General features: G+C 41.7%; 1 protein-coding gene across 3 annotated transcripts in view; it reads right to left on the minus strand.

Moving 5' to 3' along the window:
* Positions 1-6,694: 6,694 nt before the first annotated feature.
* The window catches only part of large2 (LARGE xylosyl- and glucuronyltransferase 2), a 112,134-nt gene continuing 97,579 nt past the window's right edge, over positions 6,695-21,249 (minus strand). For 2 of the 3 annotated variants that reach the window (XM_039618660.1, XM_039618731.1), the window contains 11 exons: positions 20,759-20,882; positions 17,751-17,922; positions 16,300-16,404; positions 16,005-16,117; positions 15,440-15,565; positions 15,203-15,358; positions 13,953-14,116; positions 13,588-13,866; positions 12,600-12,746; positions 12,307-12,502; positions 10,474-10,671 (listed from right to left, as the gene is read on the minus strand). In XM_039618660.1, coding sequence (XP_039474594.1) covers positions 10,474-10,671; positions 12,307-12,502; positions 12,600-12,746; positions 13,588-13,866; positions 13,953-14,116; positions 15,203-15,358; positions 15,440-15,565; positions 16,005-16,117; positions 16,300-16,404; positions 17,751-17,922; positions 20,759-20,882 — 1,780 coding nt within the window. Of the gene's footprint in view, positions 10,672-12,306; positions 12,503-12,599; positions 12,747-13,587; positions 13,867-13,952; positions 14,117-15,202; positions 15,359-15,439; positions 15,566-16,004; positions 16,118-16,299; positions 16,405-17,750; positions 17,923-20,758; positions 20,883-21,249 lie in introns of all 3 variants that reach the window. The other variant, XM_039618695.1, reaches the window with a different exon arrangement.

Consider the following 21,249-nt stretch of genomic DNA (forward strand, 5'->3'; position numbering starts at 1 on the left):
ACCAGGCAGAAAGAGAGGGGAGAGGTTATTGCCATTGATCGGAGGGAGGTGACGACTCTTCTGGACCAGTGGTGCGAATCGTTTTCTGCTGGATCCACATTTATACTGTGTAGACTGTAAGAGTAAAAACTGGCCTGTACCCACCTCCGTCCTCTGATGGCTTCATCATCTCCTTCTAGCCAAACACTGAGCACAGGCCAAAGCTTCTGTTGACACAATCTGGAGTCGATCTGGGAAATGTAAGCTTGAGGATTCTCTAGGAAAGGATTCTTCTTGGTTTTACTTGGATACACTCTACATTTAAGATTGTGATACACTCGTTGGTAATGGCTCTAAAAGGGTTAAACAATTAATCAAAGCTCAATACAAAACAGCAACAATACATTAATGTCATTATGAAAAAATGGAAAATAAATGATCATTTAGTGTAATATAAAGATATAAAAAATTTAAATACAATAAATGTAAATACACCTGGCCAGCACTGTCTACCCACGGAGCTTCACATGTGCATTCCTGGCAGAGGAAATCAAACATACCTTTCTTGTCTGTATGCAGCTGCTAACCATCTGTGTGTCTGCGGATATGCCCGTAGGTTCTTTATTAAATATAAATCTCCCCTGGGTCTGCTTCTCTTTTATCTTTGCACATATAGTACATGTAAAAATATAATCCTGGCTGTCTTTGCTCTCTCAATAGTTGCCAAATATCTGTCCACAGAGTCAGAATTAGAGAGAAAATGTGCCATTTTTTCTGGAATAATCTACGCAGGGACATGAAGCTGTCAGAGCTGGTTACTATTAAGTCAGTTTACAAATATTCAGAAAATGTTACTTTTTTCTCAGTCTCAGCTTTGAAAATTGCGCTAAAACTGTTTGAAAATCTATCAGTTTATTTGATTACATGCGAACCTGATGTTATTCTCATGTATTGTAGACAGTGACAGTTGTATATGTTTGTAATTGGTACAACTTCTGCTGCTACAAGGAGGAGATCAGGTTTGGTGGACCCCAACCAGTCGCAGCAGATGGCCCCGCCCCTCCCTGAGCCTGGTTCTTCCTGTTAAAAGGGAGTTTTTCCTTCCCACTGTTGCCAAAGTGCTTGCTCATAGGGGGTCATATGATTCTTGTTTTTTTTCTCTGTATGTATTATTGTACGGTCTACCTTACAGTATAAAGCACCTTGAGGCAACTGTTGTTGTGATTTGGCGCTGTATAAATAAAATTGAATTGAATAAAATTGAAAAGTTTAAAGTTTTAACTGGAGAGCAGCTAAGAGGAGTTGCTGGGAGGATGAAGCAGGTGAGTGTGGTTCATTCTGACATACCTGACGTTAGCTAAACACATGTAGTGTTTGTATAGATCAAACAACAAGGCTGGGGTGCGTAGACAGTTTTAGAAAAACTTTCAACCATTCACCTTCGGTTTTAGGTGAAGGGGAAGGACTAATAGATGGGTAGCTCAGATACCCGGAGGCAGACTATGATCTATATACCATTATAGAACCATATATCATAGAGCACAGACCTGACATTATTCACACCAGTATTATAATGTACTATCCATAAAACAACTGAGAAGGAACAGCAGAAGAAGAAATGAAGGTGTGATTCAACGTGGAGCAGAGGTGTGCTGCGTGTCTTTATGACACGAGTTTTATGACAGAAGAAAAGAAACAGCTGCTTTTATGAGCGGGAGGTTGTTTATTCCACCACTGGAGATGTGGGCTGAGGTCCGGGTGGAGCGATGTGCAACGTGGAGGTAAATCTTTTTTCACACCTGTCATTCGTTTCCTTTTCCCTGCACTTTTCAGTGGATCTGTTGCAAGTAATGAATAACAACTTAGCAAATTAAGGAATTTTAATGAAAGTACTTGGGATATAAAAATATTTACAAAGAATATTAAAATAGTAAAAAAAAATTAACATGTACATTTTTATGATCTGAGTTAGGTCTTTAATAGTGATAACTATTAGCCACATATTAAAAAATGAATGCGATGATAATAATGATGGTCATAATGATAATGTTTTATGATGTGAATAAAGAGCTCACAGTTCAATATGCTAGGCTTTGATATGAGATATTGAAGTAAATCATATGTGAAAGAATTCAATAAAAATATCACTTTTGTGCAAATAGATCACTTATGTTGAAGGTCCAAAGGTTTAATAACCATAGTGGCATACAGTATGAAAGGTCTGAGGCAAATAAAGGTGGTCGTCTGGTTTTATATAGGATAACTTTGTGTTGACGGGTTAAAAACCTCACCTTTCTCCAACCTTAACCTAATGGTCGGTCTTTGGGGTCAGAGTATTGCGTTTGATACTCCCCTCCATCCACCCCAAGCACCTCCTGCTGACTGCTGTTCACAAATGTGGCTCTTTGTTCAAGAAAAAAAACTCTAGTCAGTCCTTTCTACATTTGCTTCTGTATCATCACTTGGAATCTAATTTACAAGGCAAAATACAAACTTTTCAACAATCGTGTTTGATACTTAAAAGAGCGTTTGATGAATTCATTCATTTGCATATTGTACTTGTGCTGCAGGGCAAGCCCTGAGATTAACTGGGGATTTTTGTGGAGCATGTATGTTCAATAGAGGGAGAAGAAACTGTACTTTTCATTAATGAAGTGCATACAAAACAAGAACACAGAAAAAAAGAGAAAAACCTGCCAGACAGTTTAGACCATGCGTCAGTGCTGCCAGTATCTGTTTCTAAACAACCGTTTGAAAGCAGTGTAACGGTTCTTTTCTACCTTTGCTGTTTTTTCCATGACAGCAGTACATCAGCTGCTTTCTGCTTTGGTGAGCATTGCTTTGGAAGTGGGAGGCATTTGTCTTGAAAGAGATTATTATCGCAGTACTTCAATTGTTTCTCCAGATATTGGAAATAAGGAAATGCTTGACTTCACAGTTCTTTTCCCCCTCTTTTTTTAGTGAAAGAAAAGTGGTGAGGGAGCCCATTATTCAAGCAACACATCTGCAAAGGACAATTCAATTTCCAGGCTTTTGCAATAAATGTCAGAGCAGGAAAACGCTCACAGAAAATTGCTTAATGTGGTTTTGTACTGAAGAGAAGGTGTAGGCGTGTAGCTGTATTATTCATGCTATGGGACTCAGCTCCCACTTTGAGACAGAAGGTCAGAAGCTTAGTCCTAAAATTTTTATTGATAAAAACCTTCTCTCTGAAGAAAGAAAAAAGAGATACGCCTAAACTGCATTCCCCATTAATATGTAAGGAAAACGTATTTCTTTTCATATGAAACTTAACCTGACTGCATAACCAACAAAAACAATCCACGGTCCACATCAGGTAGCGAGTAAGGTTTGGCTGCAAGACTAAAAATGTTACTCAGTGTGACTTGATGTTTTTTGCTTAGTTTGATTGAAGTTCTTTCACTCAAGATCACAGTTTGGGCCAAAATTTACAAATGAATTTTAAAAAGTGGGGAAAATGGGCAACTAATATTCTCATCTCTTTATTCCACCGACATCTGATTAGGTCCCAGTGTATTTGCACATCTCTAGTATGTAGAGGATCTCTTCCTCTTCAATAAAAATAGCTGCGCTTATACACAGGGATTTCACGTAGCATAAAGCGAACAAATGATGTGCGAAGAAATAAACAAACATGCCATAAAAACCTAAAAACAAAAATAGCATCCTGTCATTCATCCTCTGACATGTTTGTTTCAGGCTTGGAAATTGTAGCTCTCTAATTGAACAGTGCTTAGTGGTGGTTGGAGATCAACTCTTTTCAGCTGTGATTTTTTTTTTAAACAGAAGTTGATGTTTCCTTTCTGTTTGAGGATCGTGGTGAAATTGCAGTACACAGGGTAAGTAGTCAGAATGATCAAAGTGAATCATATTCAGTTCTTCCAAGTGATCTCTACTTATTACAAATGGGATACAAACCCTGATTTCCTGTTGACATTCTAAAAGCACAGCAGCAATAAAAGATCTGTCCTGTGGAATTTGTGCTTCTTTGCTGTTGTGTAAAATAGATTTCAGTACAGAAGTGTTTGCACACGTCTCCACCCTATATAATCCCTCTGAAGCATACGGGATGCCATCAAAGAAGCTCTGCCCAAGTCTTCAAGGAATGTCACAGATAACTTTAATGCAGTGATTTTACTGAAAAGCTTTAAAATAACTGCAGCAAAAAAGAAACAAGCATGAAAGGTACTTTGAGGTCTCCAATAAGTTTTTGTACAGCATGTCTTACACTCACATATGGGCTTGGTTGGCCTACATGCAGGGAGGCTGACTAAGAACTGATAAGCTGTTACTAAGAACACTGGAGGCATGAAGTGGATGTTCTCCTGCTGTGAAATGGGAGCTTGAGCATGGGTCATACTACGTCTAAGGCTACGTCCACACTAAAACACAACGTTTTCTCTCCGTTTTGGCCTCCCGTCCACACTGAGACGGCGCTTTCCTCAAGGAAAAACGCAGCGTTTTGAAAACGCTCTTGAAAACACATACATTTGCAAACGGAGCTGTCCCATCGCAGTGTGGACACACGAAAACACAGCCTTTCTAAAACGATGGCGCATTTTAGTCATGTGATGCAGTCATGTGACTAATTAAACAAAGATGGCGGAGGGCATTATACAGCAGTTGTTTTGATTGCTCTCAATTTTGACAGCCCTAAAAAAGAATTTTATCAGTTTGTACATGCTCCAGACAGCTTTTCTTCAAATTCTTTAATTCTCACTCGCTTTTGCGCGTGCGCAGTACTGGAACGTAAGCGTTTTCATCCATTTCAATGTGGACGCACAACTCTGTGAAAATGACTGAAAACGCTAGTGTGGACGCAGAGAGTTTTCAGATGAAAACGCAGTTTTCAAATCTATCCTGGCTAGTGTGGACGTAGCCTTAATGTGACATGTGCTAATCATGAGATGAAGACCTGCTCGGCATTTGACGATGGAACGCAGAGAAGCAGACAGGGTTTTAATAGTTTTGCAATTTTCATTAGTTTTTATTTTTATTTCGTTTTGACTTCAGATTTTCAATTTTATATCATTTTAATTAGTTTTTACCAATTGTTTGCTAGTTTAGTTTAGTTTTTATTTTTTTGAAAATCCTTAGTTTCAGTTTAGTTTTGATTAGTTTCAGTTATAGTTTTAGTTGTGTTTGCAATAAAGTGTAACAAAATCCCAGTTTCATCATATCAGTCATTCTCTTCTGCTTATCCTTGGGTATGTTGCTATTCCAGCTACCATACCCTGCACCCTGGACAGGTCGCCTGTCTGTCGCAGGGCTAACACGCAGAGACAGACAACTCACATTCCCACCTATGGGTTCTTTAAATAAATAAATAAAGGCAGATGAACAACCGTTGATACCAGGCAACTATAAAATGTATATCTTGGCCGCAATGAGACTATTAACTCTTGCAGCACCGGGTGTTAAGGCAATTGACTCACACAGTTATGTAGATATCCCAGTCCTGTTGTCTCGGGATGCATCACGCTGCCTTGCCTGGGGTTAGCTTCTGTTTCTGGGGATGAGGGTTGGGCGTGCTCCCTTACCTTCTCCAGGTAAGCTAGGTTAGCCTTCTTGTGTGAGCTTTTCAAGTGCACTTTAAGGTTTGTGGGATTTTTTTTCCTTTTAGAAATGTCCCTCATAATTTCTCTCGTTCCACTACAAGACACTTGCTTTATCCAAAACACAGTCATATTCAAAGTAATCCCAAATTGGACTCTGGCGCTTTCTCCAGACTTTTCCTGACATGATTCTGCGCGTGGACGGAGCAGCAGCACAGACGACTCGACTAACGTACTGCCACCTGCTGGCATAATGAGACACAGCAAGAAAAAACCCTGGAAACTAAACTTAATTTTCACCCTTGACTATTGTATGACACGCACACATCAACGAAAACTAAACACATTTTTGCTATAAATTCAGTTAATTTTAGTTAGTTTTGTGAACACTCATTACAGTTTTAGTTAGTTTTCCTTCTTTTGTTTTTATTTTTATTTCCGTTAACGAAAATGTTTTTTCACTTCTAGTTTTCGTTATTTCGTTAGTTTTCGTTAACGATAATAACCTTGGAAGCAGAAGGGTATACTACACGTATGTAACTATACGTATTTCCATGTTATGCTACATTTTACTATATTTTGGATGTACTTGTAAAAACTTAAATGCCCCGGGGCACAGTGCAGCCCACTCTTTGCCTCATACTCAGAATATTCTGTATTGTCGGCATTTCTGGCTTTACACACACACACACATATACATATATATATATGAATGAAAACATAAATGCTTTTCTAAATGTTTATTCATTTGCTTTTCTACTCTCTCAACCCAATTTGTTAAGAAATGATTCACTTCTGAACAAACTGCAGGCAAAGTTCTGTATCCAATTACTGTATTGTAATTTGCATTAAAAGGGATGAGAGCCATCAGGGGACCTATTCATCCAAAACAATTTGGTTTGTATTTTGGAATTTTCACTAGGCCAATTACACACATGGAAGATTCAGCCGGCTTAAAACCACTGACCTTGGCAAATATTCTGAATTCCTGGAGATCCCAAGACATCCTTGGATCCGAATGCTGCTGCGTTTGTTCATTTAATGCTACTTTAGAGAGCTTGAGGAGTACTTGCATTCTCACCCCACGCAGAGCGGAGTTGTGTTTGTCAAGAATGCTGAAAAACTAAATACAGACCAAGTGATAAAAAGGGCAAATTTATTTAAAGCACTTACATAGAAAAATATGATCGATTTGAGTCAACAATAATAAATAGAGCGCCTGACTATCCCCAGGCCCTGTCGGTACAACAGTACAATCAATATCCAGTTTCACAATACAGCAAAGGCACTAGCATTTACCACAATCAACAACACGGCAATAGAGGTGGTGTGGGTGGGAGTGGGCAGGGAGCAGGGCTCTTCACGGCACCGTCTGCGCTCAGTCCTCGTCAAACGGCTGTCACACACACCGTCGCTCGTGACCCACCTCCCATGTTTGCCGTATTTGCAGTGGAAATTACACGAGATCTGCTTTTAGTCTTCTCTGCTTGCTTCCCCTCCCTCTAAATGCAGGTAGAGATGAAAATTTGTAGAGAGAATGCTCAAAAACAAAACTACAGCGCGATGCTGCTACAAGCGATAACGCTGCATCCTGGTGCTTGTTTTTGTTCTCCTGTGCTACAGGGAAGGATGCAAACATCGTGATCAACCTGCGGGCAGCTCCAACATAACGTTAAACACGGATGCTTCTGAGCATAACCGACCAAAGCGTTCAAATAACCAAAAACTAAACCAAAGCAGTCGGACGTATCCATCATGTCCAATGCTACATGTCATAACAACATGACAAATTTATTTCATCATATTTTACTGATTGGAAATGTTGGACAGAGCATCATTAAAAACAAACAGAAAATGAATAAAGTCCAACTGAAATAAATATCTTTCTGCAGCACATGGATCAGTTCTGGAAACTCCAAGAGAAGCTTTCTGGATTGACGGCTGTTGGTTGTTTACATAGACTGTATATAAAGATGGCGGATGCTCCTCCTTCCTATTATACAAAAGTAAAAAGCCAAAGCGGCTGCATAACAGTGACAGGGGAGCCGGTTCTCCTGCATGAGTTATATATGAGGGCACAACCTTTGAACTTCATGTAGCTGGCAACAGATATTTGGACGCTCGCTGTACTCTTGTGATTTTAAAGAAAACTGATTTGTAACCAAGTTATTCAGTTTGACACACGTCAGATATTTTGACTAGATTGGTTGTGCTCTTAGCTTGGTATCAAGATCTGAACTGGGTGCAGGGTTAGCGTGCCCACTGCAAAGACTAACAAACCACCGGCACAAGATGTCCGCACTGATTTCCACGTGATGACATCCTCAACCTGACAACTTTTCCCAAACCCACACTTTAAGACTGAACGGACATCGTCGCTTGAGAAAATCGGATTTCTTATTATCTTCCTTATTAAAGCTTTTTTTTAAATATTCAGTCACACTGTATTTAATTCTTGATGCTGCACTTAAATCTTGCATGGTTCTGTTATCATTTACACACCATCTGTTTTAATAAATCACTGGGTGTAGAAGAGTTTTTAGAAGGCGTGTATGATATGTTTTTGTAATGCACTTTGTAAAAAAATACTTTTCTAAATGCAACTAAGCAAACTGAATAAATGTGCATCGGTGGAAAAAAAAATAACCATCTGGACTTTATGAAGCCTCAACGTACGGAAGCTCTTTTGTGCCAGTAACAGAAAAAACAAAGACAAGGAGTTAAAAACTTTCACTTACAAAAAAAAGCCTTCTGTGTCAGACTTTGACCTGTAACTTGGTTTGGTTGATGTAAACAGCCTTACAAACAAATGTGACAACAAATATTGCTGGACAGGAAGTTTACTGTGACTGCGCTTGACATCCAGTGACCTCATGCTCTGATTTCACTACGTCATTAATTAGTCTCCAGTGACACAGGCCTGCAGGCTCGTCGGTTAAGGAGGAATGAGTATTCCCCAACTGGTTGGCGAGTGCTTGTTGGTGGGTGACTGCTGTCCCTCGGTGAAGTTAATCACAAAGAGTGCTGCACTGAAAACTACCCTGTCATTTCTTTGGCTGCTAGAAGATTGCCATGGTCACCTGTAGTTTATATAGAAGACTAGTCTGCAAACACTCACTAACTAATCGTTTTGCAGTGAAACTATCAGGTTTCCGGTTGACCTGAAACGGAGAACGTCAGCCGTCAGAGTAAAAGTTGTGCATTTCATTGAAAAAACTTTTACTTTGAAGTTTCTCTTGGTATCTCGGGTTTGTGTCACACTCCTGATAGTTTTACTATCACTCAGTGGTTTGTTGGGGAGCGTTTGCAACTTGCCATTTCACAAAAAAAAAACTACGGGTGACCGCGTTAACTAAAGCAATCACAAAGTTGTCAGTGCAGGATGCAGTTCTCCAACTGCACCACCCCTCACCAACGTTATTCCTGTGAGAGTGGAGGTTGCCAGGTTTACTGATATCATGTAACAGGCTATGACACAAAGTTGGGAACACTACGCTACTTTTTTACTCTTTTCTTTTCTCTGTCAGTAAACATTCAAGCACATCCTGTGAGTTAGCCGGTCAGCTGTTTCATTTTAAATAGCTTCAAATCCCATGTAGAATTAGCTTGGCAAAATATTCAATTTGGCAAAGAGAAGAGGACACAGAAGCTTCTTTTTCCTGTGATAATTCAACGTCACCTCCTGATTAGAAGACTCGATCCGCATCGAAATAATCTGACAACAAGCTGTAGAAATCCTTCAGATTCTAGTCTGCAAGTTGGAATAACAATAAACTGAACTTTGGCTGCAGAAACATTTCAGCTGGACTTTACAAAAACAGCAGCACAGTGGGTAAAACAGTACAGTAGATGGCACGTACAATCCAGTGATTCAGACACGTTATAAATGTAATGGCACAAAAAATAAGCTCGTGCCCGTCGCCGCACTTTTATTTCAAAGCCAACACCTTCATTTCATCACTCACGATTATGTGTCAGCATTGGTCCCAATTGGTAATGACACATCTCATCAATAATTTTCTGTTTCCAAGAGAGGAATAATGGGAGAAAAATGCAGATTTTTCCAACATGACAAGAATGTGTTGTGCAACTCTTTACATGCAAGACAGAAGCAAGCGTGACACTGAAGACGAGCTGTAAGCGTGTTGAAGACGTGCCCAGTGATGCAGCTGGATCGCTCTCTCCGTCTCTCTCACACACACACACGCACACACACACACACACAGCACATCCCTGAAGCCCACAGAAGAAACTTAAATCGTTTGACCAGGACACTATGGATTTCTTTATAAGAGGTCAGAAAATATAGAAACAAAAAAAAAACTGATTTTTGTGTAAAGCCATAATCAAAACATTGTAAATGCAAATGTTCACTATCATTGGTTCAGATTTGCACTGAAGAAAAAAAAAAAAAAAATTAAATATCTCAGTAAATATCAGGAAAGTGATAAGGCTTAAATCTCCAGTTCGACGTGCCTCCCAAATATAGTTCCTAATGTCGGAAGTTTTTCCCCAGGTGCAAAATATCCAAATATCCGTGGAGATCGACTGGCTCACTGTGTGTCTTCTTGAAAAAAGCCCTGATTGTCAGAACAAATTGTAAGAATATGGTTGTTGTTTCCTCGCCTTAAAGCTAGTCCCATCAGTTTCCACTCTCGTCTATTGTCCCCTTCGGCCGTGTCAGAGTCCCGCGTTAAAAATCCGCAGCTGTGCTGTCCTGTTTTGGTTTTCGTCTCTGCGTCCGGTCCTCAGTCACTCTGAGTTGCAGTCGACTGGAGAATTAATGCACAGGAGCCCGGGGATGCTCAAAAGGGCTGTAAAGCTTATATCCACACTCTGTAACGATGCACTCCCCTCCAGCGTCAGTACGCGTCGGAGCTCACGGGGCTGACAGAGCTGCTCTTGACAAGTCTACTTTCTAGATGTTTCTCTGGGCAGTGAGGTACTTGAGAGCTGCAGAGCCATACTTCCTGGACAGATCCTGGTGGAACTCATCCTTCAGGGTGTTCAGACAGTTGCGGTAGCTGGAGCTGGAGCGAAATTTAGAGATGTCGAAGCTGGGAGCGTGGGGCATGTGGATCATGAAAGCATTCGGCAGGACCATCAAGTCATACTCCTGAAAAGAAGAAAGAGATGATACATGGAGAAGATTATCTCTGGACAGTATGAAAACATGTAGGAGAAGCTGGGCAGGCTTCTGTCCTTTTAAATGGCTTTCAGCCTCCAGTCACAGTTTGGGTAGGTTTATCAAAACAGGATGGGTCGGGTTAAAGGATATTAATTTTACGCTACAGCCACGCGAGGGAAAAGCCAAAAATGATGACCAAAATTATCGTGAGTGTGTACACTGAACTGAACCAGGTCTGCAACAAGAAGGTGATAAAATGGCAATAACCTGGAGTTCATCTGTTATCAGCTTGAAATTTAATGGGGTCAGGCTGGCAATTACATGCAATCACTTTGTGATAATATGGCAATTAACTGTGATCAATTGGTAAAAAAAATGCAAATCTTTCCCATTACATGGAAATTCATATTAAATCTCATCTAAACACACATTGCTCCACAATAGTGGCGCTGCTATGGTGAATGGATACGGACAATGCTTCATTTTAGATTTAGGCTCCATACTGCATCATGGTTAGATGGCTGCTGGAACACTGGGATGCATAAACTATACGTTATCTCCTACCCGGAGCATGGTTTTGGTTCTGCTGGAAGTCTTTTTCCTGTTAAAAGAGACTTCCTCCTTCCCACTGTCACCAAGTGCCTGCTCATAGGGGCTCACTGGGGTACTCTCTCTAATATGGTAGGGCTGTTGCCTTATTTTAAAAAAAGCACATGAATGTTGCTGTGAAGCTGCTCAATTATTACTTTACAGTAAAGGTATACAATGATTTGTGTGACACTGAGTAAAACAAGTATCTGAGATCCTACAGCCCAGCCAGACTCCCACATACTGACTGTGGGCTCATGTGACACACAGATTACAACTGCAATTAAATTTAATTACATTATACATTATGCGTATGAGGCACACAGACCAAAGAAGCTTGATGAGAAGGCGATTAATCAGAAATGGAAGAAATGTAAAACGACCATCACTCGCCCCTCTGTCTGGAGCTCCACGTGAGCTCTTGCCTCATGGGCTGAAGATGATCATGAAAAAGATGGTGGCTCAGCCCAAAGCTACATGGGAGGAACGTGTTAATGATCTGAAGTTTGCTGGGAACACAGACACCAAGAACACCACAACTGGTACCCCACAGTGGACTGATATCTAGCAGCGCTTGCAAGGTCCTCCTGTTCCAGGAGGCACATGACTTAGGTTTACCAGTAAAAATCCAAATGATTCAGAAAAGGCTTGGGAGAAAGTTGTGTGGTCATATGAAACCAAAATCAAGTTCTTTAGCATCAACTCGATGTGCCACGTTTGGAGAAAGAGAAAGTCAAGCATGGAAACATTATGCTTTTCTGCTAAGGACGGGACACCGTCACGGCGTGGAGGAGCCAAAGGATGGAGTCAGGTACCATAAAACCCGTGAGGAGATGCTACTTGCCTCAGTCACAACACTCAAGCTGGGTCGTGGCGGGAGCTGAAATCTGAGTTAGCAAGCGATCGGCAAGAAACACGAAAGGATTTACTTAAATCAGTTTATAACTGATTACTATCCCACACCCCACCCCACCCTGTCGTTCTTCCCCTGCCTGCCATCTTTGACCAGATTATTGTGTACATGAGCACGTTTACCTGTGCATCCAGCTCCATGATATGGGACACCTTGTTCCAGCCAAAGCCCACAAAGCGCTGGTCGTACTCGGGACATTCTCTTCTCACCACAACGTACGGCTCAAAGTCTGGCTCCCACTCCACTTTATAGGGCGTGGTGGCCGTTCGCCATTTGGCATAGTTGGTAGGCGCGTGACCCTTTGGCCACACATGATACCTGTGACAGGCAGGAAGAAGGAGACATTGCCAGTTAAATAATCCTCCAATCATCATCGACTGATCAGAAAAGTTAATTTTGGGTCGTAATTAGAAACCTGAAGGTGTAGAGAGTCCCCATGTCCAGCATGGAGAGCAGCTCGGCTTTGGATTTGGGGAAGGACAGACGGTAACGAAGGGTCTCGAAAGCTGGAACCACCAGAGCCTTCTTTGTGTGAGCCATGTCCATTTGCACCACAGACTTTCTGCAGCAGCAAACAGGAAGTGAGAGGCAGCTAAAGCAGCACGTATCTACCAACAGGCATGACTAAAACCTCGAAAACAGGATTGCAGTCTGAAAGTTCAAAGTAAAACATCCAGAAATACCATGGATAATGAATAACGAATGATTTCTTTGGTTCTTGGTTAGGAAAACTACTCCAAAAGGATTTTATGCAGGACTCATGACTCACGTCTAATGCTGGGCTCAGACTACACAGCACTTTGTGATCAGTGCGTCTCCCATTAGGCGGATATAATCGAGTCAAAAACCCTCGCAATGAATTAGCAAAGAGACAGAAAAACTAGACCGAATCATGGCAGGAATATCCTGGTGGAAAGGAGGGAAACATTATCTCTTCTTTGTCCAGGTTTAAACATTGGTAGAGCTATGCTACACTAGTGGTCCCCAACCCCCGGGCCACCGACCGTACTGGTTTTATTTTTATCCGCGACACCTTAAAGGCCGGTCCGTGAAAATATTGTCGGACATAAACCGGTCCGTGGCGCAAAAAAGGTTGGGGGGCCGCTGTGCTAGACAAAGATTAAACTTGCATCTCAAGTCAAGTGTTTCTGGGTGAACGGGACCGTTCCCTGACAATAAATCCATTTTCACAGTGCCTGTTTCTCTCAGTTTGTCTCTACGCACAGCAGAGAGTCAAGGTGTAGGCTCCAGAGTTCATTAATCTATTTTATTTTAGTCAGTGACAAGTGGTAATGGTTTCCAAATTAACAGTTATAACACAACATTTATATGAAACACTCTTCTAAAAAAAAAAAAAAACAAGCCATGAAAATGTTTCCTTACAGCAGGACAGTCAGACTTACCTGAGGTAATCATAGAGACCGTACATCGGCAGGAAGTCCACGTCAGTCAGGAACACGTAGGGTGTGTTGGCATTCTTCAGGGCCACGTTCCTCACCAGGTTGACCGGGTAGAACTGGCCCTCCTTGTAGACAATGTGGTAACCCACGTTCTTGCGGTTCTTGAGGACCTCGGAGGCCTGGGCGTAACGCAGGAACTGCTGAGCCTCAGCGTCAGACATGTAGAGAGCTAGGCTGATGGGGCCTTCCCAGTGCTTACAGATGGCCTCCAGCATCTGCAGCCTGTCGGAGGCACACACGGTCATTTCACACATTTTAAAGCACACAGAGCCAAGCCAGGAGACGATTACAGTACACGGGTTCAGTACCTGTCCATGGAAAGCTGGGCCACCAGAGTGATGTCAGTGTTGTCCTCAGTGGGCGTGTAGTCATACTGAAGGAAATACAGGTGAACTCGGTGCACTGTCAGTCGCTCTCGGCGGAAGTCGTAACACTGATCGTCCTCGTCCAGCTCCTCCAGAGCCTTTTGTAGCTGAGCAAAAGTACACACAGTTACAACAGTTAAAAATCATTTTCAATTTCTTTATCTTCTAACCCAGCGGTCCCCAACCCCCAGGCCACCGACCGGTGCCGGTCTGTGAGTCGGCACCGGTCGGTGGTGGTTTTTATCGTTATTTTTTAAATCATTTTTAATCAGTTTTAACATTAAATCGGTTTCCCTTTTTGTTTCTGTCTATCATAGCTCTGTTTCTTTCCCAAACACCCTCCAAAAAAAACAAAACAAAAGAAGATAAAAACATACTGCAAACAAGATTTGTCCTGCAGATTAATCTCTTAAGAATCTACTGGAAAAAGAGACACGTACACGTGTTTAGCTGACAGGTAACATAATATATATTTAACAAATTAACTTCAAGTTTTATTTAAAAAATGTCAAAATCCTTTTACAGCTGTGGGGCAGAAACCCAAACTGATGACATTTTAGGTCACAGGTCAGATACTTTAGGCCAGCGGTCCCCAACCCCCGGGCCTCGGACCGGTACCGGTCCGTGAGTCGTTTGGTACCGGGCCGCGAGAGTTGAGGCTCAGGTGTGAAATGTATGGTTTTCAGGGTTTTTAACGGTTTTCAGCGTTATTTTGTTATCGTTTTTATCGTTAACTCGGTTTTCCTGGGTCTTTTCACGTGTGTTATGAATAAATCTTCTTTTTTTCGGTACCGGCACTAGTTTTATTTTGTTGTATTTATCCGCGACACCTTATTGCCGGTCCGTGAAAATATTGTCGGGCATAAACCGGTCCATGGCGCAAAAAAGGTTGGGGACTGCTGCTTTAGGCAACAGTGGAAACCACAGCGCTGCCCCCGTACAATATTACTCAGCAAAGGCCACAAAGGTAAGTAGAGACAGATCAGCTGACCTCAGCTCGGCACGACCCTGAACTGGACGAGCAGTTAAGAAAACGCGTGGATGTTATTGTTTCCTGCCTGACACAGTCTGAGTGATGTTTTAATTATTTTCCCATAATGTTAAATGATTACTCTCAGATGTTTGCTACTGTCACAAATATTGCCTGTGTGTGTGTGTGTGTGTGTGTATGTGTGTGTGTGTGTGTGGCTAACCTTGATGCTCTCTGGACTGGCCTGCGTCGGGCAGCCGAACAGTTCCCGTCTCAGCAGGTTTCCATCATACTCCAAGAAGGTCAGGTAGAGGTTCCTGAAGAACTCCACGTGTTTGTTTTTGACGCGGAGCTTCTTAGGAGAGTTCCAGTGGATCACCTGAAACCACAACAAGTTTCTGTTACTCAGCCTGCCGGCAGCCTGTGGCAGTAAACAACCTGATGGTGCGAGCTGGCGTACCTTGAGGTCAGACACCTCAGTGTAGCACTGCTCAGAGCGCGTGTGATCAGACAGCTGAACGTTCCAGAAGCAGGGGAGCTGGTGCACCAGGACTGGGTTCTGCTTTATGAAGGCGTTGAATATGTCCTGCACACAGACAACACACAGCTTTATCAAGAGCCTCGATCCTTTTACCACTATGATTACTTTGTGGACTCTTGTGGACATGCATAGATCAGAGCTGCTGATGTTTGTGATGATGTAAACAGGATCAAATTTGTGAAAGCACCACTCATCGTGGCCTCAGGGTCTCATTCTGCAGCCCTGCTCTCCAAGGCATCAAAAAAACAAAAAAGGGTCTTTAAAAAATTCAATAAAGCTCAACAAACACAAGACTGTAAAAACACCAACAGCTCGTCAGTGCCAGGATGATGCCAAGCACTGACGAGCTGTATACGTGCGCGCCGAGGCGACGGAGTCACAATCAAAGGACTCCTCACCCAGAATCAGTTACAGTGAAGGCCACAGACGGATGACGGTAACAGTGTGTAATGAGTTGACAATCCTGTTTGGAGGTATCCCTAACCTGATCAGCGAGTGATGTACTGAGCATGCTCATAAGTTCCCTCTCTGCCGTCAGCCTCCACATCTGCTCCCAACCGATTCGCCGCAGTCTCTCCAAGTACAGAAGAATGACGCCTGAAACCACGAAGCAGGACACTGGTTAACAATGTGACATTAACTTAAAACGTTCACTTTGGGCTAAACATTCACTCCTCAAACACTGATTCTTTGTGCTATTAGGAATGAGACGACACCAGGTTCTGTGCTGTTTGGAGCAAACCTGCCAGCTTCAGAGATTCGTCCATAAACCCGTTTACCTGTGTTGAAGCCTCTTCCCAGCGCAGGCCACGGTTTGTGGTTTTTCCATAAGTTGCCCAAGTACCAGTCACTTTGATTCTCCACCAGACCAATCACCTGCTTATCTGTGAACAAAACGACCATCAGCTGAAGAGCAAACATTTCAGGAAACATTCTTCTTTTTCAACAGGTTTTTCCCCTCAACAGTTCACAAACATAATAAACATAAATGAGCATCAATTTTCACAGTAACCAACTGCTTTTTTTCATCATTGGTTCAGCTAATTTTAAAAAAATAAAAAATTCTTATTTGATAGCTGATATCGAGGCTTCACATACTAAGACGCCAGTCACTCTGCTGGCAGTGTCTGCCCGCTAATGCACCTAAACCCACAGATACATCCGTACGTCTGTGGTCTGCTTGAGGAGATTTTCAGTTAACTGTAACTTACTGATGGTTGTCACTACGTGTGATGGCACACAGCAGTTATGAAAATAAAAACAGCATGGATTTCCACATTTTATTCACAGTAGAACACCGAAAACAAAAAGTTTAAATTGAGATATTTTATTATTTCATGAAAAAAATTGCTCATTTTGAAATTGATGGGAACATTTTGTAACTAATGTGCCATCCAGAAACGCAAAGACGCTGCCACACGTGAACATGATCCGGAAACACTGAAGTCTTCTGCGGCCCACAGTTTACTTAAAAAGGACTGTGGCAAAGTGAAAAGTTCTTTGGTCATATGAAGTGAAGCGGTTCTTATACTGTAGTGCTTTTCTACTCTGAGCACTCACAACTCTTTATACAACGTGCCTCATTTACCCAAGCACTCTTTTCTTTATAAGTGTTTTCTATCTAACATTCAGACACATTAATACTTCGATGGATGGATCAAAGAGCAACTTGGGCTAAGACGGGGACCCAACCACCAACCTTGCAATTAACAGATAACCTGCAGATAACCTGCCTCCTGAGCTACAGCCACACCACATAGTCACCACATCCTCCGGACCAAAGAGGAAATCGATCAGCTGGCTTGTTATCAGCACTCAGTTCAAAAGCCCGGATCTTCAATTGTAGGGTGGTGCTGTTGTTACATAGAGACCGAATGCTACGGTGCAGTAAACATGTCCTGCTGCCATAAAATTCAAAATGGGCTAACATTTTTCTAAAACAAATGGTACACTGCCTCATTCTAAATGTGGTATAACTTGCCATGTAAATAAAATATGGCTTTAGGACATTTGCAAATTGTTGGGTTCTGTCTTTATTTATATTTTACGCACCATTCTAAGTTTTGGAATTTCACAAATTTCTCATTTATAGTTTGACATTTATGTGTGTGTCAGCACCCGCTGACCTTTTGGAGTTGAGCACGCAATGTTTTTGCTCCTGAGTTTGTTTTCACAGATCTGATTTTCACTCATAGCACCTCTGTAATAATGTCAGGTTTGAGGATCTCACCAGTAAACTTCCTAAAAATGCCCCAGAGTTCAGCGATGTCCGTAGCGAAGGTGATGTCTGTGTCCAGGACGATGACCTTCGACAGGTCGGAGGGCAAAGCTTTGGTTAGCGTCAGCTTCATCAAGCCGTAAATACCTGAGTAGTGTTTGTTGGGTATCCACGACACTTCAGACTGAAACGAGAAAAAACACAAAAATGCAAGAATAACTCTTAAAGCTGTTACAGCTCTGAGCTGTTCATTACGTATGAGCGCAGTTCCAGTACGTGGGTTAAGACAAAGCCATATAAGGACATTCTGACAAAGCCTCAATTTGTTGGGTTTTTTTCCAGTATCTGCTAAGAGACTCTTTTAATTAATTCTCCTGATTCTGAGTAATTGTATCTGCATAAGTGAATCATCTGCAAATATAATCGGCTTAGAGTCTTGGCTGTTTTCCCTGTTTTAGTGTGAGTTAATGGAAGCTGAAGAGAGAGGCTGCAGGTCGAGGCTTCTGACAGCACAAAGGACTCATTGTTTAGCACTAAGACTGTGAGGGAGAGGAGAATGTGATGATGTGACGGGGGTGATGCAGGTTGGAAACACAAACAAATTCAGGCTTGTTCCCTCCATCCCCGCCACTCTGAGAGAACAGTCATGATGTTAAAATAAATCGTTTGGCGTTTCTGTGCTCAAGCGTCACTTGACTTTTTGAACTTAATAAGCTGTTGTTTCTGTCGAGTGAAAGCTCCTGTGGTGATTGTTGTCTTTAAACTTCAAGGAGCTGGATGTGCGGCTCAGAATCACCGAGCAGAAGTCTTAACTCAGTGACACTTAATCTGAAGCCCATGGGTCAGATCCAGCAAGGATCACTTTTCAAGGCAGTTTAGTAAGATATGCACAGATCGACATAAGAGTGTGTCAGAGTCTTGAGCCATCCCACATTTCTTTATATTTTGCAAGGAAAATGAGAAACACTGATTTATTTAAGCATGTGCAACACTGCCTGAACTCTCTTAGGAAAAGGTTCTTGTCATTTCTTTAAACGGTCGCTTCAAGAAGAAAACACTTCTTTGGACAATTTGACTGTTTTTTGTCCCGTTCTCAGTCTAGATGGTCCCACACTGCTTGGATTGATGGAGTTCCACTTTAGAGCCTCACTGTTGGACGTCTTTACTGTCATCTGATATTTGGGGTTTTCTCTGTATTATTGTGGGGTTATCTTAAAACGTAACATGCCTTTGGGCAACTATTGCTGTGTGAGGCAGTGGGTCAGGCAGTTTATGTATCAATCCTGCAATTCATCCCAGGACTGAAGGGGGCAGCATACACCAATACAATTACATATACTATTGTTCTACTCTATACCTGAAGGAGGAGGCGGACACCAACAACCACTGGAAACAGCACACATGCCAACGTAAAAAAGTAGACGTGAAAGATCAAACGTGAAAATCGCACGTTACCATTTTGAGACAGCAAAAGTTTGCTAACATTTTATAACTATATGAATGTGTTATACCAGGCCGCCACTTTAAATACAACGATAATACAACAAAAAACATACCTAGATCAACTGAGTGCATTTAACTTTATTTATACTTGGTTTCCTCACGTACATCAGCTGATCTGGCCTAAATATGGAACACTTGTACACTGCTGTCTGCAAGCGCTCGTGAGACTGGTAATCTCAAGCAGCAAAGTTTCTGCCACAACTTCACCTACTTCCAAGGTGCATGGATGAGAAACTAACAACGCAGGAACTCCAGCAACACTTAAAAGTAAAGAGGAACAACTTTCTTAACTGACCAACGCGTTTCAGCTCGTGGCTTTCATCAGGGTCATAGAAACACATGACACAATTTGTGCTTAAATAAAGGAAACAGAAAAAAAATTCAAATTAACCAATTACATCTTCATAGGTAAGCCAGCTGACGTATAACAGGTTGGTACTGGTCAATAGGTTCATTGGTTAAGTCACAGCCCAAATAAATACTGGACTAGACCATTAACGATAAAGACGGGGGGACATAATCCCCACCTATCTTAACATAAAACAAGCGAGAAATGCATAAAAAGAAAGAATGTTAGAATTATACAGAAAAATAGTAAAATGATCTCTAATACCAAATCATTATTATACCAGTGTTGTGATTATTATTTCTGATGTGTCATATTTATCCTTAGATTCATGAGAATGTCTGAGGTGATTTCCAGTATTTGTGTGAACGTGACCAGTGAATTAACAGGTCAAGAATAATACAAGGAGAGCAATGACTCTGTCAGTATTCATGTTCATCTTGATGCTCCGGTGTTATTAAAACCAGTGTTCCTGTAGCTGTGTGGTGTATGTGGCACAGGAAATCAACAAAGACTAAGATCTCTGACTACAGAGAAGACATTTTCTGAATCTGTGCATCATAACATGTATAAAACTTTGTAGGTACAAAGTTTGTTTAACTTTAAATTGAATAAACCTAAGAGCTGCATGCTCAAAATAAACCACGTAGCATAACTTACGTTGTTACTTAACGTTTTTGGGCCATGAGTCTGCATAACTTTTTAAAGTCAAATTTTACAGTGCGTTGCATTGTGCCTTACCAGAAGGCTGGAAACCCCCTCAGCACCAACATGAGTACAATCGAAGCTAAACGGGAGCTTGACCCTTTATCTCATCCTAAAGTAAGATCAGAGAGCTTTAACGATGTTCTGATCTCTGCTAAAGTGACAAGCACATAGAGACACTAGCTGTGACCTCCTCTGTCAGACTCTTAGAGATGCATACTGTACCGTGCAGCTCTTACTCTGATGTCTCCCACTCTTTGATGCTCTGTAACTATTCTGCTAAAGATTTGGAAATATATTCAACGGTACTCTGACAACTTGCTGTTGCTTTGAACTGTGCAGGTTTTCCTTTGATGTGATAAATTTAGGGTCTGACTTTGACTCACCTTGTCTAACAGACAACAGGAAACAGGGCTGTGTTGATGTATTTGGACGAGGTTTGCGTACTTTCAAGGCGTGCTCTTACCTTGAGTTCATCTGCATCGTAGAAGCTGACTTGCACAGATGGAACCATCCAGGACTGGAACAGAGAACTCAGGATTCGATTTGCTACTGTGTCAGTGATAAAATGAAAGTGGAGAGGATTTCTCCTGAAAAATAAAAAGCAGGCATCAAGTTCAAGGAGGTCCTTCCAGTAGGAGGAAAAAAATGTCAACACGTTCCATAGCAATACAATACTGTAATCAGATTACATTTTTCAGTATGACAGTGATGTAACGTGCTACGGCGATATCGACATCTCTTTTATTTGTAGTGCACAAAAGCACATCAGTATAACAGTAAAGGGCAAACTGCATCTGGGACAGAAACAACTGCGTTTTTACTGCTAACACAAAGCTAACGTGCTAACACAAAGCTAACACGCTAACACAAAGCTAACGCGCTAACACAAAGCTAACATGCTAACACAAAGCTAACACGCTAACACAACGCTAACACGCTAACACAAAGCTAACA

Source organism: Oreochromis aureus, linkage group 1 (genome assembly GCF_013358895.1).
Source record: "Oreochromis aureus strain Israel breed Guangdong linkage group 1, ZZ_aureus, whole genome shotgun sequence".
Classification (NCBI taxonomy): Eukaryota; Metazoa; Chordata; class Actinopteri; order Cichliformes; family Cichlidae; genus Oreochromis; species Oreochromis aureus.